The sequence below is a fragment of the Pelodiscus sinensis genome, chromosome 2 (genome assembly GCF_052426305.1).
Source record: "Pelodiscus sinensis isolate ZL-2025 chromosome 2, ASM5242630v1, whole genome shotgun sequence".
NCBI lineage: Eukaryota > Metazoa > Chordata > Testudines > Trionychidae > Pelodiscus > Pelodiscus sinensis.
In genome coordinates this window covers 60461599-60478202 of record NC_143053.1, presented here as the reverse complement: position 1 = coordinate 60478202, position 16604 = coordinate 60461599, and the positions used below count along the sequence as shown (strand labels likewise).

The window sequence follows — 16604 nt, the reverse complement described above, 5'->3', positions numbered from 1 at the left end:
TTTGCCTCTGGGACTTTCTTACAAACAATTCAATTAATTTCAAGGCTGCTAACCTTCCAGAGAAACTGAACCCTTCTCTGATGGTTGAGTGACCCAGACAAGGCCAGGTCCATCTTTCAGCTCTGGAGAACTCCCCAATGGATCTGTCTGCAACCAGAACAAGTGAAAAAGCCATCAGTTCTGTTCCTGGGAGGAGATCCACTCAGACAGATTCTTTTCACATATGAATATATGAACAGCCATACTGGGTCAGATCAAAGGTCCATTTACAGCCCAGTGTCCTGTCTTCTGACAGGGGACAATGCCAGATACCCCAGAGGGAATGAACAGAATAGGTAAGTGATTAAGTGATCCATCGAGTGAACCATCCCCTCTGACCCATTCCCAGCTTCTGGCAAATATCCTGCCTGTGCCTGTGATTATGTTTTCCAATGTCCATTACTTTGCATTTATCAGCATTGAATTTCATCTACCATTTTGTTGTCCTGTCACCCAGTTTTATGATTTCCTTCTGTAGCTCTTCACAGTCTGCTTCAGACTTAAATATCTTGAATAGTTTTGTATCAGCTGCAGATTTTGCCACCTCACTGTTTACCCCTTTTTCCAGACCATTTATTAATATGATGAATAAGACTGGTTCCAGTAGGAACCCCGGGGGACACCTCTCTCCATTCTGTCAACTAATCATTTATTCCTACCTTTTATTTCCTATCTTCTAACCAGTTACCAGTCCATGAACAGACCTTCCCTCTTATCCCATCACAACTTAGTTTGCTTAGAATCTTTGGTAAAGGACCTTATCAAAAACTTTCTGAAAATCTAAATACACTGTATCCACTGGATCCTTCTTGTCCACATGCTTGTTGACCCTCTCAGAGAATTCTAGTAGTTTGGTAATATATGATTTCCTTTTACAAAAGCCACATTGACTCTCCCCCAACAAACTATGTTCATCTATGTGTCTGACATTTTTATTGTTTACTATAGTTTCAACCAGCTTGCTTAGTACTGAAATCAGGCTTACTGTTCTGTAATTGTTGGGAACACCTCTGGAGCTCTTTTAAAAAACTGGCATCATATTATCTATCCTCTAATCCAAGGGACAGCAACCTTTATGAAGTGGCGTGCCAAGATTTAACTTATTCACTTCTATTTTGGATCTGCATGCCACTGATACTTTTTAAAGTCAATAATAGACTTACTTACATTTTAGCAGCTTCATTAATCTTTCTCGGTAGCCTCAAGTGTATGCCACATTCTCCTTCATCACTTTCATGCCCCCACATCCCTGTAGGGGAGTCTGTAGCAGGGGGAAGGAGGCGTTAACCCCTTTTCTCCTGGGAGCTGCATGCCCTTACTGGGCAGAGGCAGCCCCACGGATGTTGAGCCCGTGCAGGGTCATGCCACCCGCTCCGTTTTCCTGGTCCCTCCACCATGCTGTGTGACAACCATGAGGCTCAAGATCCAGTGCCGGCTCCACACTGTGTACAGGAGGGGTGGCTGCGCTCAAGCCACAGACCGCCTGGGAGGTGGCCATGTGCCACACAAAATCATCTTGTGTGCCACTTATGGCACGCATGCTGTATGTTGCCAACCCCTGCCCTAGTCATTTGGTACAGAAGCTAATTTAAATGATAGGTTACAAACTGTAATTAATAGTTCTGCAGTTTCACATTTGAGTTCCATCAGCGCTCTGGTATGAATATTGTCTGGTCCTGGTGACTGATTGCTATTTACTCCTACCTATTACTCCTATCCTGGAAGAATTTTCTCCTATTTACTTGCCTTCTGACTCCTTTGCATTCCAGGATAAAAAAGAGACCATGGTCACCACTTCCTTATAGCACCAGCATGGCCTCCTCAATTTACAGGGAAGAACTGAAGCTTCAGCTCATTCCCAAGTTCAATTCTCACACCTCTGGATTAAACAAAGATACTGGATGGTTAGGTCATTACCTACCTATCAAACAATGGTTCTTTGTCTTTGAAGAATCTCATGATACCATCTATGTTTCATCAGTCTTTAAGACTACGTCTACACAACAAGTTTTCTTGGCAAAAAATATGCTACTAAGGGACTCATTTGCATGAGTCGTGATCTTATTTGCATATTTTCTGCCGAACTGTTTTTGTGCTAGGGTTTTTGCACAAAAACAAGCAGTGTGGACATTTTCTTTTTGCGTAAAACCCCCTTTTCCCTCAAGATTGGTACCCTAGTGAAAAAAGGGATCGGCAGAAAATATGTAAATGAGATTGCAACTCATGCAAATGAGTCCCTCGTTAGCATATATTTTGCCAAGAAAACTCATACTGTAGATGTAGCCTAAGTGCTTCCTGACTCTTTGTTGTTTGCTAATTAATGGTTCTTATCTGCCCCCTTTGACTATCTAGTTTTTAGGTGTTTATAGACTCGACTTTCCCTTGATATATTTTTTACCAACTGCCTTTTCTTGTTCCCCACCCCCTCAATTTTCCCTTCTTCCACCCTCTCCTGTCTCCCCTATTTATTTTGGTCCTAGACATCCAACACTCCGGTCATCTGGAGAAGTGGGCTGTGCCCACAAAAGCTCATGATACTATCTATATGTTTTGTTAGTCTATAACCGTGGTCACCAATCGGTCGATCGTGATCGACTGGTCAATTGTGAGGCCTTGACCAGTCGATCACGAGGTGTTTGGGTCCCCCATTTTCCCCACACCCCTGAGAAGCCCCACTACCTATCTCCAGTTACAATGGAGGTAGTTCTGGCTGCCTGTGGGGTGGACGGAAGTCCTGCAGCTTCACGCGACTTCTGGGGGTTCTGGAAGTATGCTGGCTGCTCCCCTCCCTCAGGGCTGTGGCATGTCAGGTGCGCTTTGGGAAGGGACATCGGCCCTGGAGGAGGAGCATGGGGTTTTCCCTGCGCCACGTGAGGAGGGGTTGGCCCCGGGGGAGATGCTCGTGGGGGTTTCCCTACTCTGCGGGAGGGGGGAGTAGGGCCCGGAGGAGGCATGCGCTGGTTTCCCTTGGGGGGGGGGGGGCAGAATCCTGGGAGGAGGCGGGTGCAGGGGACTCTCTGCCCCCACTGGCACCCTGTTTCCTGCCCTCCCCGCACCATGTTCCCTCTCTCCTGCCCCCTGTTCCTTCACCCCACTCCCCAGCCACAGAACTCTGTCCCCACTCCCGTCCCCAGCCACAGAACTCTGTCCCCACTCCTGTCCCCAGCCACAGAACTCTGTCCCCACTGGCACCCTGTCCCCTGCCGAAGCACCCACTAGCACCCTTCCCCAGTACAATGTCCCCTGCTCCCACCAACACTGTTAGGGCCACATTAGTGAAGCTTGGGGCAGGGTGTTGGAGGAGGGTTTTTTTGCATCTCACTTGTGTGGCCCCAACTGACTTCTCTGTGGGTCAGTGACCCCTGACTCAAAACAGGTTCCCTGCCCTTCTCAGAAATAAAGACAATGCAGAAACTTTTTGTGTTTGACATAGTATTTTATTTAAAAATGAAGCCTGGCCAACAAACCCCCAAGTGGGGCCTAGCCCCAATCTGGCCACAGCATCATAACACTTCCGCATGCTCCTTTCCCCCAGACCCTACATCTGAGCCTATCATACACTGGAACCCCCTGCCCTGAGCCCCTCACATACACCACCCCAAATTCCTGAACCCTCATATCCAGAAGTCTGTGGCTTGCTTAGTACCCTAATCCTACATCTGACCCCAACACTGCCTGGCCAGGAGCCCCCTCCCCGAGCCAGCATTCCCTTATCCACCTCCCCCTGCATCTCTCATCCCTTCCCACACCCAAATCCCTCATTCCCACCCCAGAGCCTACACATCCTGTCTCAACCCAGCGAGGGTACGGCTAGACTGCAGGTGTTTTTCAGGATTCCAGAGATATTCCAGAAAAACACTTCTGCATCCAGGGATGTGTTTGTTCTTCCGCTTCTGTTAGTGGAAGAGCAAATATGATCTTTCTGTCACCCCTATATTCCTCTTTCCACGAGGAATAAGGGGGCTTCCAAAAGAAGGGGTTTTCTGACATTTGGTCCAGTCTAGACAGGCCAAATGTTGGAAAAACCTCTTCCGACAGAAGAATTAGGAAAAAAAGCAGCACTATAAGGGTTGGGTCTAGCAAGTGATGGAGAGGAGGAGAATAGAGGGTGGGGCTTCAAGGAAGGGGCGGGGCGGTAGATCTTGGCTTGTTCTGTCATTTAAAAAGTGATCTTGGGTGTAAAAAGGTTGGAGACCACTGCTCTATAAAGTGCTACCAGACTATTTACTGTTTTTTCAGTTCCTCAGTATTGGTACAGGAGCCTATTAACCATGTCAATCAAGCCTCAACTGTCTCTCCCATTGGATCCAGACACAATTTTCCAGGACCATGGGCACCAGCTTCAACCCAATTCCAAGCCCTTCATCTGATAGCATGGATGATTCATGATTGACACCCTGTGAATGGTCGTGTTTGAAGGTTGTTTGGAAAGTGCTTTTGAATAGCAGAAATCCTTCCATTAGGATCATTTAAGGTTTGATCCTAGGCAAGTCATGCTTGACCAACCTGATTGCCTTCTATGACAAGGTAACTGGATTTGTGGATATGGGGAAGGCAATGAACATGATATATCTTGTCTTTAGCAAAGTTTTTGATATGGTCTCCCATAGTATTCTTGCCAGCAAGTTAAGGAATCTGCTGGCAATACTCCTCCTAATGCGCCCTAATATGCCAGCAAGTTAAGGAAGTATGGATTGGATAAATGGACTGTAAGGTGGCTAGAAAGCTGGCTAGTTTATTGGGTCTCAGTGGAACAATCAATGGCTTGATGTCTGGTTGGCAGTCAGTGTCAAGAGGAGTGCCCCAGGTGTTGGTTCTGGGGCCAGTTTTGTTCAACATTTTTATTCATGACCTGGATGAGGGGATGGATTGCACCCTCAGCAAGTGCACAGATGACACTAACCTAGGGGGAGGGGTATTGAAGGGTAGGTATAGGGTCCATAGTGAAGTCTGATGAGATTGAACAAGGAAAAGTGCAGAGTCTTGCACTTGGGACGGAAGAATCCCAAGCATTGTTACAGGATGGGGACCGACTGGCTAAGCAGCAGTTCTGCAGAAAAGGACCAAGTGTTTACAGTGGATGAGAAGCTGGATATATTAGTCAACAGTGTGTCCTTGTAGCCAAGAAAGCTAATGACATATTAGGTTGCATTAGGAGGAGCATTGCCAGCAGATCTAGAGAAGTGATTATTCTCCTTTATTTGGAACTGGTGAGGCCACAATTGCATCCAATTCTGGTCCCCCCATTACAGAAAGGATTTAGACACATTTGTTCAGTACCATGGGGTATGTCTACACTACAGCGCTAATTCGAACTAACTTAGTTCGAATTAGTTAATTCGAACTAAGCTAATTCGAACTAGCGCATCTAGAACTAAAAACTAGTTCTAATTAGCGTTTTGCTAATTCGAACTAGCGCGTCCACACTGATTGGATGCAGGGGCGCATTTAAGGGCGGCTGAAACCGGTTCCGGCAGGGCATCAGGTCAGTAGTTGCTTTGTATGGCTGCTGTCTGAGGCTATCTGAGGCTTGTGCTTAAAGGGACCCCCCTGGACAGCCGGTTCTCAGTTTTTCCACTTGCTTGCCTACCTCGCTGAGGGACAGCAAAGCGTTTTTCTCTGTGCCCGTCTGTGTCGGTGCTTCCCTTCGGGGCCGCCGCCGCAGGTGGCAACATGGAGCCAGAGCTCACCCTGCACTTTCTGGTGCAGTTTATGGACTTGTTGCTGCAAGCCTGCCAGCAATGGCTGGAGGCTGCCTGGTTCCACCTGGTGCACGTCAGCCCCCTGCCTCTCCGCCTGGCCACCCTGGTCTGGACACCAGCAGCGACTGGTGGGACCGCATCGTCCTGGAGCGCTGGGGAGACCAACAGTGGACCCAGAACTTCAGGATGAAGAGGGACACCTTCCTGGAGCTCTGCGAGTGGCTCGCCCCTGCTCTGCGCAGAAGGGACACTCGCATGAGGCCCGCCATCCCCCTCCAGAAGCGTGTGGCCATCGCCCTCTGGAAGCTCTCCACGCTGGACAGCTATCGATCCGTTGGGAACCAGTTCAGCATCGGGAACCAGTCCACTGTCGGAGCAGTGCTCATGCAGGTACGGCACTCGCCGGCCACTGGGCCGGAGGCGAGGGGGACTGCAAGGAGGGGATGGGCCGCCCCAGGGAAAACAGGGATTCGGGGGGGGGAGGAGGCAAAAGTGCCCCGCACCGGAGGTGCCGGTCTCTCCCGGCCATACTACACGCCGCCTGGGGGGTTGCTCCCGGGAGTGGGGCACGGGGCACTGCCAGGGCACGAGCACTCCCAGCCACCCGGGCACCCCACTGATTCGCGCTTTGCTGTGTCTCTCCGCAGGTGGTCAAGGCCATCAACCGGGTGCTGCTCCACAGAGTGGTCTGCCTCGCCGACCCGGGGGTTCAGTGCCCTTGGTTTCCCCAACTGCAGGGGGGCCATCGACGGGACGCACATACCCATCTGTGCCCCGGAACACCAGGCCTCCCGGTACGTGAACCGCAAGGGGTACTTCTCCGTCCTCCTGCAGGCCGTGTGTGACCACCGGGGACAGTTCACGGACATTAATGTGGGCTGGTCCGGCAAGGCACACGACGCCAGGGTGTACCGCAACTCCTCCGTGTGCCAGAGGCTGCACGCCGGGACCTTCTTCCCCGACTGCCACATCAGGGTTGGGGACGTGGACATGCCCGTCTGCCTGTTAGGGGATGCGGCCTACCCCCTACAGCCCTTGCTCATGAAGCCCTACATGGGGCACCTCAACCCCTCCCGCCAGACCTTCAATGCGAGGCTGACCAGGGCCCGCATCATCATTGAGGGGGCCTTCGGGTGACTGAAAGCCCGATTTAGGTGCCTCCTCACCTGCCTTGACCTTGCCGAGCACAACATCCCTCCCGTGGTGGCAGCATGTTCTGTGCTGCACAATTTGTGCGAGAGGAAGGGGGAGGCTTTCCTGCCAGCCTGGATGGCTGAGGCTGACTGCATGGCTGGCCAGTATGCTCAGCCCCGCACCGCCGCCATCCGGGAAGCCCAGCGAGGGGCCGTCCGGATCCGGGAAGCCCTGCGGGAGAGCTTCCAGGTGGAGGAGGAGGACTGAACTCTCCCTGCATGCCTCACTTGGGCCTTCTTCCACCCTCCCCACCTTCCCCTTTCCCCTCCCTAAGGGTATGTCTACACTACCCCGCTAGTTTGAACTAGCGGGGGTAATGTAGTCATCCGCAGTTGCAAATGAAGCCCGGGATGTACAGCTACTTCGGATTAGAAGCCTAATCCGAACTAGCTAGTCCGTGCCGCGTGTAGCCGCGCGGCACGGGGTCCGAACTAGCCGGCATTTAAAAATGGCGCCGGCCGGCTTCATGCAAATGAAGCCTGGGAAATTCAAATCCCAGGCTTCATTTGCAACTGCGGATGACTACATTACCCCCGCTAGTTTGAACTAGCGGTGTAGTGTAGACATACCCTAACCTCCCTTCCTAATGTCAAATAAAGACACTTGTTTTGGCAAAAAAACCCTCTCTTTATTTTACATAACTGGGGTGGTGGAGGGAGGAGTGAGGGTGGGAGAGGGGAGGGGAAACCTGGGAGGAGGGATCTGGAAGGGGGTGGAAGGAGAGGAAGGGAAGGGAAGGGAAAGCTCAGGCTTGGGGGTCTGGCTGGCTCTCCCGTCTCGCAACACTTTGGGTGCGGGGACCTTGGGGGGAGCGGCTGTGGAGGGTGGGGCAGGAGGGATGGGGGGTGCGGAGGAAGTGGGAGAGGGAGAAGGGGCAGCAGAGGGAGCAGGGGCAGCAGGGGTGGAAGGAGGAGTGAGAGCTGCGGCAGCCGCAGGAGCTGGAGCAGGAGGAGGCAGGAACCGGTCCACCAGGGTCTGGAGGTGGCCTCTGAGGCCACGGCCCTGCTCCTCCAGCGCATCCACATTCCGCTGATGCAGCTGAAGGTCCTCTCGGACCCAGTGCTCATGGTTGCGGAGCAGCTGCTCCATGAACCGGAGGTGCCGCCGCTGGTACTCCTCCTGGTTTCTGGCACGCCAGCTGGCCCGGGCGCGGGTGGCTGTTGCAGGCAGGGTGGTGCGCCCTGCAGTCCTAGGTGCTGCGGCTGTGGTGAAACAAGAGCAGCGGTCAGTTCTCCCTGGGGACAAGGTGGGTGAAACCCAGTCCCCCTCTGCAAGGCCAAGGCCCCTGCATGACACCCAGCTGCTGCTCCACGGTGGGCAAGGCCCAGGCGCATGGTCCCTGGGCTCCCTCTCCCACCCCATCCCCCCGTACACATAAGGGGAGCATGATGGTACTCACAGGTGGAGACCTCCCCGGCCTCGGACGACACAGGAGATGTTGTCTGTGGGGTTCCTTGGGGATCCTGGGTCCTGGGCAGGCTCCTGGCTCACGGCGTCCTCCGGCTCTTCCTCCTCGGTGTCCAGGACCGGTCCCTCTGCCCCGGGGTCAATGACCACCCGGGGGCATGGACGGCGTGAGCCCCCAGGATGCGGTCCAGGGCCTGAAAGTGGGGGCAGGCCTCCGGGTCGGCCCCTAGCAGGCAGGCCCAGAAGTAGGACTGCCGCAGGTCCTTTATTTTGCAGTGGACCTGCTCCTGGATCCGCTGGTGGCCTCTGGCGGCCAGGCTGTCAGCCATGCAGCCGTAGACAGCCGCGTTCCTGTGGCTAGTGCGGAGATCGTGGACATTGGAGGCTTCCCCCCAAACCTTGATGAGGTCCACGATCTCCACACTAGACCAAGCGGGTGCCCGCCTCTTGCGGCCCCAGGCAGGCTCCTGGGAGCCACCAGGCTCGTCCCGGGAAGAGCCCTTAATTCGAACTAGCTAATTTGAACTAGGCGTTAGTCGTCGTAGAATGAGGTTTACCTAGTTCGAATTAAGCGCTCCGCTAGTTCGAATTAAGTTCGAACTAACGGAGCGCTAGTATAGCGCCTATCAAAGTTAATTCAAACTAACATCTGTTAGTTCGAATTAACTTTGTAGTGTAGACATACCCTTATTGTCTCACTCAACCTCATGAATTTGTGTAGCTTTTTCCGAAAAAAGGCTATAGTGTAGACTTAGCCTGACTTCTTTGGGGCCAGGATTTCACTCAGGGTGTGTCTAAACTACATGGCTCCATCGATGGAGCCATGTAGATTAGGCTGATCGGCAAAGGGAAATAAAGCTGCGATTTAAATAATCGCAGCTTCATTTAAATTTAAATAGCTGCCACGCTGAGCCGACAAACAGCTGATCAGTTATGCCTCATAGGATGAGGTTTACCGGGGAGGTCGATAAAGGGCTTTCATGTCGTCAGGGGAGCGTCCAGACTGCCCGATCTGCCGACAAACAGCTGATCGGTAGAGCGGGGCAGCCATTTAAATTTAAATGAAGCCGCGATTATTTAAATCGCGGCTTCATTTCCCTTTGCCAAACAAACAAATCTACATGGCTCCATTGGAGCCATGTAGTTTAGACATACCCCCAGAGTCCCTACATGGATGACTCTGGCCTTGACAAATCTGAGATCTGTGTGGTTTAGAGAGCCAAAAACTGTGTTAATTCCAAAGGTGAAGGAAAATCTTTCCCTCTTTCCCGCCAACGTACAAAGCTAAATAAACTTCTTGGGTAGGAACTCCTGTCTCCTAAGCTGTTGGGGGCTTTCTTGTTTTTGTTTTTGTTTTTGTTTTAAAGCAAGGAATGATTCACATATGATAGATAAGGATATTGGTTTAATTACAGGCTCCAGACCATAATACATAATACGTAATGAATATCTGTGAAACTAGAAAAAACTAGGGGGAAATTGCATGGCAGTTACCCATCTGGTGTGCAAAAATCAAAACCCTTCTGCAAGTCCCTTCTACTGACATCTATCAAAACTATAATTACAATGCCATTTGCAATTTATGTTCAATTGTATGAATGAAATATAATTTGGTGTAATTGTTTCATTATCTGGGATTTGTTTTAGTAACAGAAAAATACAATATCTTCTGGCATAGGCTGTATAAAATTCATTTAAACACAAAATCTAAAGCATTTTCACACAACAATCAGTATGTTACACATAGTTTTTATTAATATTCCCTACATTTTTTCTCTGCTGATTAGGGTAATAGAATGTTGCAGAAGGCATTCAGATCCAGCTATCTGACACATTTGTATTCTATTAGTTATTCAAAAATTCAGTCTGAAAGCTCACAGAAAATACCATTCTTGTACTCAGGGATGTGGAATAAAGCCATCACAGCATTCTTAAATTAAAAACCCGAGAAATGTAATGAAACTGCAAGGCGCTTTACTCACAGTTTCAGACCACTTCACTACAGTTTGTGTAAGTATTGTCACTGTATGTCAGATGCCTCATAAAAACAAATTGTTTCATAAACACTTTACACCTTCTTTGTGCTTTGAAAAGAGGAAACTGGCTCATGCTACTATGACTCAGATACCACAATAATGCAAATTTTGGTTTCATAAGAACCATTAAAATTGTATTGTATTAGAGTTATAGCTTTGTCATTGTACATGAGGGGGAAAGTCAAGAATGAAGAAAACTCATCTCAGGCTGTTCTGGGTCAATAAACCTGTGATGAGTTTTAATTTAATATTAAGAAATAATAAGCCATATTCATTGAGAATAGTATGTATAATGTCAGTGATAGCATATCATCACTCATATAGTACAGGATGGACTTCCCTGGTCCAGCACCTGACCGGTCCCAAATCAGGGAATTTGCAGGACTAGGGAAGGTCCCCTGCCATAGCCCCATAGCCCTTGACCTTCAGCGCTGACAGCTCTGGGAGGCCCCCCACGACCCGAAGTCCTGGCTGGCCCTGCTGTCCTGCCCTGGCTGGAGGTTGCCCATGGACCCCAGCAGCTCACACTATCGTGGACTGCCACAGGCTCCAGCCCCAGCCCCACCCTGTGTTACTGTGGGTCCGACCCCGGCCCCACTGCAACGGGCTACTAGGGGCTTCTGCCGGCTCTACCCTGGTCCTGCTGCTGTGGGCTGGTGGGAGCTGGCTCTGGTCCTGGTCCCGCTGCCACGGCCGCAGGCTCCCAGGAACTGTCAAAGGTTCTGGCCCCAGCCCTGGGCTGACACAGACTGCTGGGAACTGCCACCAACTCTAGCCTCGCACTACCGCAAGCTGTCAACTGCCTGGTCCTGCGCTGTGGGTACAGCCCCAGACCCAATCTCAGTGCTGCAGGGGGCTGCTGATGGCTCCGGCCCTACTACTGTGGGCTGTTCAGGGTTCCCACCAGCCCCAGCCCCAGCCCCATCCTGCTGCTTCAACCCAGTTCCACTTTTGGATAGCCCTCCTGCCACTAGGCCACCAGACTCTCTGATCCAGGAACATTCATGGTCATGCCGGACCATGGATATTGCCAGACCAGAGATTGCCAGTTTGGGGAAGTGCAACCTGTACAACTTTTACTGAACAACAATGTGCATGACAATATCTTGTTTTGGTTTTACAATTACTTTTTAAGGCATTTGACTTAATGCTGCATGACATTCTCAGTAAAAATTTAGCCCTAAAAGTATCAATGAAACAATCAGTATCAATATCAATAAATGGATTAAGAGCAGCTTAACTGACAAATTTCAAAACATAGTTATAAATAGGAAAGCATTTCTGCAGGGATCAGTTCTAAATCTGATCAGTGATCTGGAAATCAAACATTTTATTTTTCTAGTAAAATGTGCAGATGACACAAAGTTTGGCAAAGTGGTAAATAATGTTGAGGATAGGGCAGTCATCTGGACCCATTCAAACAAAATGTGTTTTAATATTACAGAGTGCATGGTCATACCAATAGGAACAAAGAAGACAGGCCCTACCTACATGCTGGAAAGCAGTGACTCTGAAAAGAATTATAAAGTCAGAGTGGACAAACAACTCTATATTGTTCTATGATGCTGTGCTAAAAAGAGCTAATGGGTTCCTTGGATGTACTGTATAAACAAGGGAATAGTGAGTAGGAGCAGGAAGTTGATTTTATTCCTGAGAATAGCTCTAGTATTAGAATACTGAATCCACATGTGGCTTCCATATTTTCAAAAGGGTTTTGAAAAATTGGAGAGGATGCAGAAAACAGCCACAAACATTATCTGAAGGATGGAGAAAATGTCTTTAAGTGAAAGACTTTTAAAGAGCTCAATCTGGTTAGCTTTTCAAAAGAAGACTTGAAAGGTTACTTGATTCCATTTTATAAGTACCTTCATCAGGAAAAAATACCAGATACTAAAGGGCTCTTTAATTTTGTGGAGAAAGGCATAAAATATATCAATGACTGGAAGCTGAAGAAGACAAATTGATATTAAAATTAAGGAACAAAGTTTAATAGGGAAGGTGACTAATCATTGGAATAAACTATCAAGGGGTACGTCTACACTACAGCGCTAGTTCGAACTAACTTAGTTCGAATTAGTTAATTCGAACTAAGCTAGTTCGAACTAACGCATCTAGAACTAAAAACTAGTTCGAACTAGCGTTTTGCTAGTTCGAACTAGTAAGTCCACATTGAGTGGACTCTGAACAGGGCTTAAGGATGGCCGGAAGCAGTGCCGGCAGGGCATAAAAGGAGGACTTAGAGCATGGAGATACTGTCTCAGGCTAGCCGAGGGCTGTGCTTAAAGGGTCCCGACCCCCACCCCGGACACACAGTTCTCAGGGGTGCCCCGCTTGCAAAGAAGTTCTGGCTTGGAGTGCCCTGAGTGCCCACACTGGGCACATCACACCACTCGGCCATCAGCCCGGCTGCACTTGCCGCAGGCTGCCATCTGGGGAGAGGGAGTAATTGGGGGGCTGCAGGAGAGCTTCCACCCCCAGAAGCCCGCAGAGCCAGCCCAGTCCTCCCCATCGGGGGCTCGTACCCCATTCCTCCCTCACCTCCTTCCACTTGCCCTTCCCTAGCCCCCCTTCTTATTGATGTACAAAATAAAGATAACGTTTCTTCCAACATTGACTCTGTCTTTATTGAAAAAAACTGGGGGAGACTGGGAAAAGGAGGTGGGAGAGGGGAAGAGAAAGGCTGGGAGAGGGGAGGGCAACTAACATGATCAGGGGTTGGGAACAGGTCCCAGATGAAGAGAGGCTACAGAGACTGGGACTGTTCAGCTTAGAAAAGAGGAGACGGAGGGGGGACAGGATAGAGGTCTCTAAAAGCAGGGGTTGGGTGGAGAGGGTGCATTCAGAAAAGTTCTTCATGAGTTCCCATAAAGAAGGACTAGAGGACACCAAAGGAAAGGAATGGGTAGCAGGCTTCAAACTAGTAAGAGAAAGTTGTTCTTGACAAGGCAAATAGTTAACCTGTGGAACTCCTTGCTGCAGGAGGTTGTGAAGGCTAGAACTAGAACAGAGTTTAAAGGGAAGTGAGATCAAGTGATGGAGGTTGGGTCCATGGAGTCCTATTAGCCAGAGGGTAGGAGTGGTGTCCCTGCCCAAAGTTTGTGGAAGGCTGGAGAGGGATGGCACGAGACAAATGGCTTGGTCATTGTCTTCGGTCCATCCCCTCCAGGGTCCCTAGGGTTGGCCGCTGTTGGCAGACAGGCTACTGGGCTAGATGGACCTTTGGTCTGACCCAGGACGGCCATTGTAAGCTCAGGGCTCAGGGTCGGGGGTCTCAGTGGACCCCCTTGATTTTCATGCACACCTGGTCCTGGGTGGCCAGGCTGGCAGCTCTCCTGCCCTAGACGGCCACTTTCCTGTGCCTAGTGCGGAGATCGTGGACGAGGTCCACGATGTCCGCACTAGCCCAGGAAGGTGCCCGCCTCTTGCGGTCCAGGGCAAGCTCCTGGGAGCCGCCAGCCTGGTCCCGGCAAGAGGGGGTGGACTGGGGGGCATCGGGTGGGTGGCTCTGTGCCGTGCCAGGTGCAGGGTCTGCTAGCTGGGTGCTGGCAGGCTTGCACCTGGCACGGGCACCGTAGCCAGCCCGTGCCCCTTTAAGGGGTCCGGGGCCGGGAGGGGGGCATAGAGTTTCCCTGGTGTTGGCCAGAGTGGCCACCAGGGAAACCTGGGGAGGGCTAGCCTCCCACTAGTTCGAACTAAAGGGCTACACAGCCCTTAGTTCGAACTAGCTAGTTCGAACTAGGCGTTAGTCCTCGTAAAATGAGGTTTACCTAGTTCGAACTAAGCGCTCCGCTAGTTCGATTCAAATTCGAACTAGCGGAGCGCTAGTGTAGCGCATAGGAAAGTTAGTTCGAACTAACGTCCGTTAGTTCGAACTAACTTTCTAGTGTAGACATACCCAAGGGGAATGTTGGATTCTCCATACCTTGATGTCTACAACTCAGAATTGGCTGTTTTTTTCTGGTAGTTATGCTTTAGCCAGACACAAATTATTGGTCTCTATTCAGGGATAAATGGGGTAAATATAATGGCCTGTAATATACAGGAGTTCAGACTAGCTGATCAAGTGGTCCTTTCTGGCATTAAAATGTATGAATCTGTTACGTTTTAATTTAAACAAGAAAGAGTGTTAAATGCTCAGTGTTAAAAAAACTGTTACTGAAATATGACTATGCCAACCATAAAAACAGTCAAACTTTGTTACAGCATTACTCAGGGTATAGGACTCAGGATGGGAGTGTTGTAAGAAAAAAGTCAGACATCTGTTGGTAAATTGTAGAGTCAACTGGTCAACCACATTTTGTCTCATTGTAAAATATATTCAAGAGACAAGAGAACCAGTGTCAGCAAGGTTTATTAATATGGTACTGGGGGAAGGTTCTATATAATACCAATCTCTGAAGAGTAGTCCTGAACAGTAATATTACATTTGCCTGATGCAGAAAGTGTGCTCCCTGAGTCACACATTTCAGCTGGTATTATTTATTTGATTTCAGAAATTACATGTTTCTTTGTACATCACTAAATGACAACCCATCAGTTTGTTCCAGTTCCCTAACTTGTCATTCTTTTCCTTTCATATCTTTGCTTTCAATACTAGCATTTGAGAGATTGATCCAAGAAGATATTTCCCTTGCTTGTACTAAGACATAGAACAAATGTATCTTGATTTTGACAGGTTTCCTATCTGCCAAGTGCTTACTACAGCAAATGCAAGGAGTTGTGGAATACTCAGCATAAGTGAACAAGATTATAGCATAGGCCAGTTTAGACCATATCACAGTTACAATTTTTGTACTTAATGTTTTCGGTGCTTGATGCATATACACACATTATATAATAGATAATCCATATTATTTATATAACATATATATACTAGCCAGTGTATATGAGTTAACACATCATACGTGTAGACAGCTACTTTTAGTCACCCAGGGTATGTCTACACTAGAAAGTTAGTTCGAACTAACGGACGTTAGTTCGAACTAACTTTAATAGGTGCTACACTAGCGCTCCGCTAGTTCGAATTTGAATCGAACTAGCGGAGCGCTTAGTTCGAACTAGGAAAACCTCATTTTACGAGGACTAACGCCTAGTTCGAACTAGCTAGTTCGAACTAAGGGCTGTGTAGCCCTTTAGTTCGAACTAGTGGGAGGCTAGCCCTCCCCAGGTTTCCCTGGTGGCCACTCTGGCCAACACCAGGGAAACTCTATGCCCCCCTCCCGGCCCCGGACCCCTTAAAGGGGCACGGGCTGGCTACGGTGCCCGTGCCAGGTGCAAGCCTGCCAGCACCCAGCCAGCAGACCCTGCACCTGGCACGGCACAGAGCCACCCACCCGATGCCCCCCAGCCCACCCCCTCTTGCCGGGACCAGGCTGGCGGCTCCCGGGAGCTTGCCCTGGACCGCAAGAGGCGGGCACCTTCATGGGCTAGTGCGGACATCGTGGACCTCGTCCACGATCTCCGCACTAGGCACAGGAAAGTGGCCGTCTAGGGCAGGAGAGCTGCCAGCCTGGCCACCCAGGACCAGGTGTGCATGAAAATCAAGGGGGTCCACTGAGACCCCCGACACTGAGCCCTGAGCTTACAATGGCCGTCCTGGGTCAGACCAAAGGTCCATCTAGCCCAGTAGCCTGTCTGCCGACAGCGGCCAACCCTAGGGACCCTGGAGGGGATGGACCGAAGATAATGACCAAGCCATTTGTCTCGTGCCATCCCTCTCCAGCCTTCCACAAACTTTGGGCAGGGACACCACTCCTACCCTCTGGCTAATAGGACTCCATGGACCCAACCTCCATCACTTTATCTCACTTCCCTTTAAACTCTGTTCTAGTTGTAGCCTTCACAGTGTCCTGCAGCAAGGAGTTCCACAGGTTAATTATTTGCTTTGTCAAGAAGAACAACTTTCTCTTACTAGTTTGAAGCCTGCTACCCATTCCTTTCCTTTGGTGTCCTCTAGTCCTTCTTTATGGGAACTCAGGAAGAACTTTTCTGAATGCACCCTCTCCACCCAACCCCTGCTTTTAGAGACCTCTATCCTGTCCCCCCTCCGTCTCCTCTTTTCTAAGCTGAACAGTCCCAGTCTCTGTAGCCTTTCTTCATCTGGGACCTGTTCCCAACCCCTGATCATGTTAGTTGCCCTCCCCTCTCCCAGCCTTTCTCTTCCCCTCTCCCACCTCCTTTTCCCAGTCTCCCCCAGTTTTTTTCAATAAAGACAGAGTCAATGTTG

At 49.9% G+C, this 16604-nt stretch overlaps 2 protein-coding genes and 1 long non-coding RNA gene across 3 annotated transcripts in view; 2 read left to right on the top strand and 1 right to left on the bottom strand.

Moving 5' to 3' along the window:
* LOC112546484 (uncharacterized) overlaps positions 1–16604 on the bottom strand; it is a 54068-nt gene that overhangs the window by 8102 nt on the left and 29362 nt on the right. The window lies entirely within an intron of this gene.
* DNAJC5B (DnaJ heat shock protein family (Hsp40) member C5 beta) overlaps positions 1–16604 on the top strand; it is a 51891-nt gene that overhangs the window by 8195 nt on the left and 27092 nt on the right. The gene's annotated exons all lie outside the window — the stretch shown is intronic.
* Positions 5511–7177, top strand: LOC149525277 (uncharacterized). The gene has a single exon (XM_089776241.1). The coding sequence runs from the start codon at positions 5781–5783 to the stop codon at positions 6876–6878; it is 1098 nt and encodes a 365-aa protein (XP_089632367.1). The 5' UTR covers positions 5511–5780; the 3' UTR covers positions 6879–7177.

Coding starts and splice junctions, on each gene's coding strand:
- LOC149525277 (XM_089776241.1), top strand. CDS start 5,781: ATGGCTGGAGGCTGCCTGGTTCCACCTGGTGCACGTCAGCCCCCTGCC.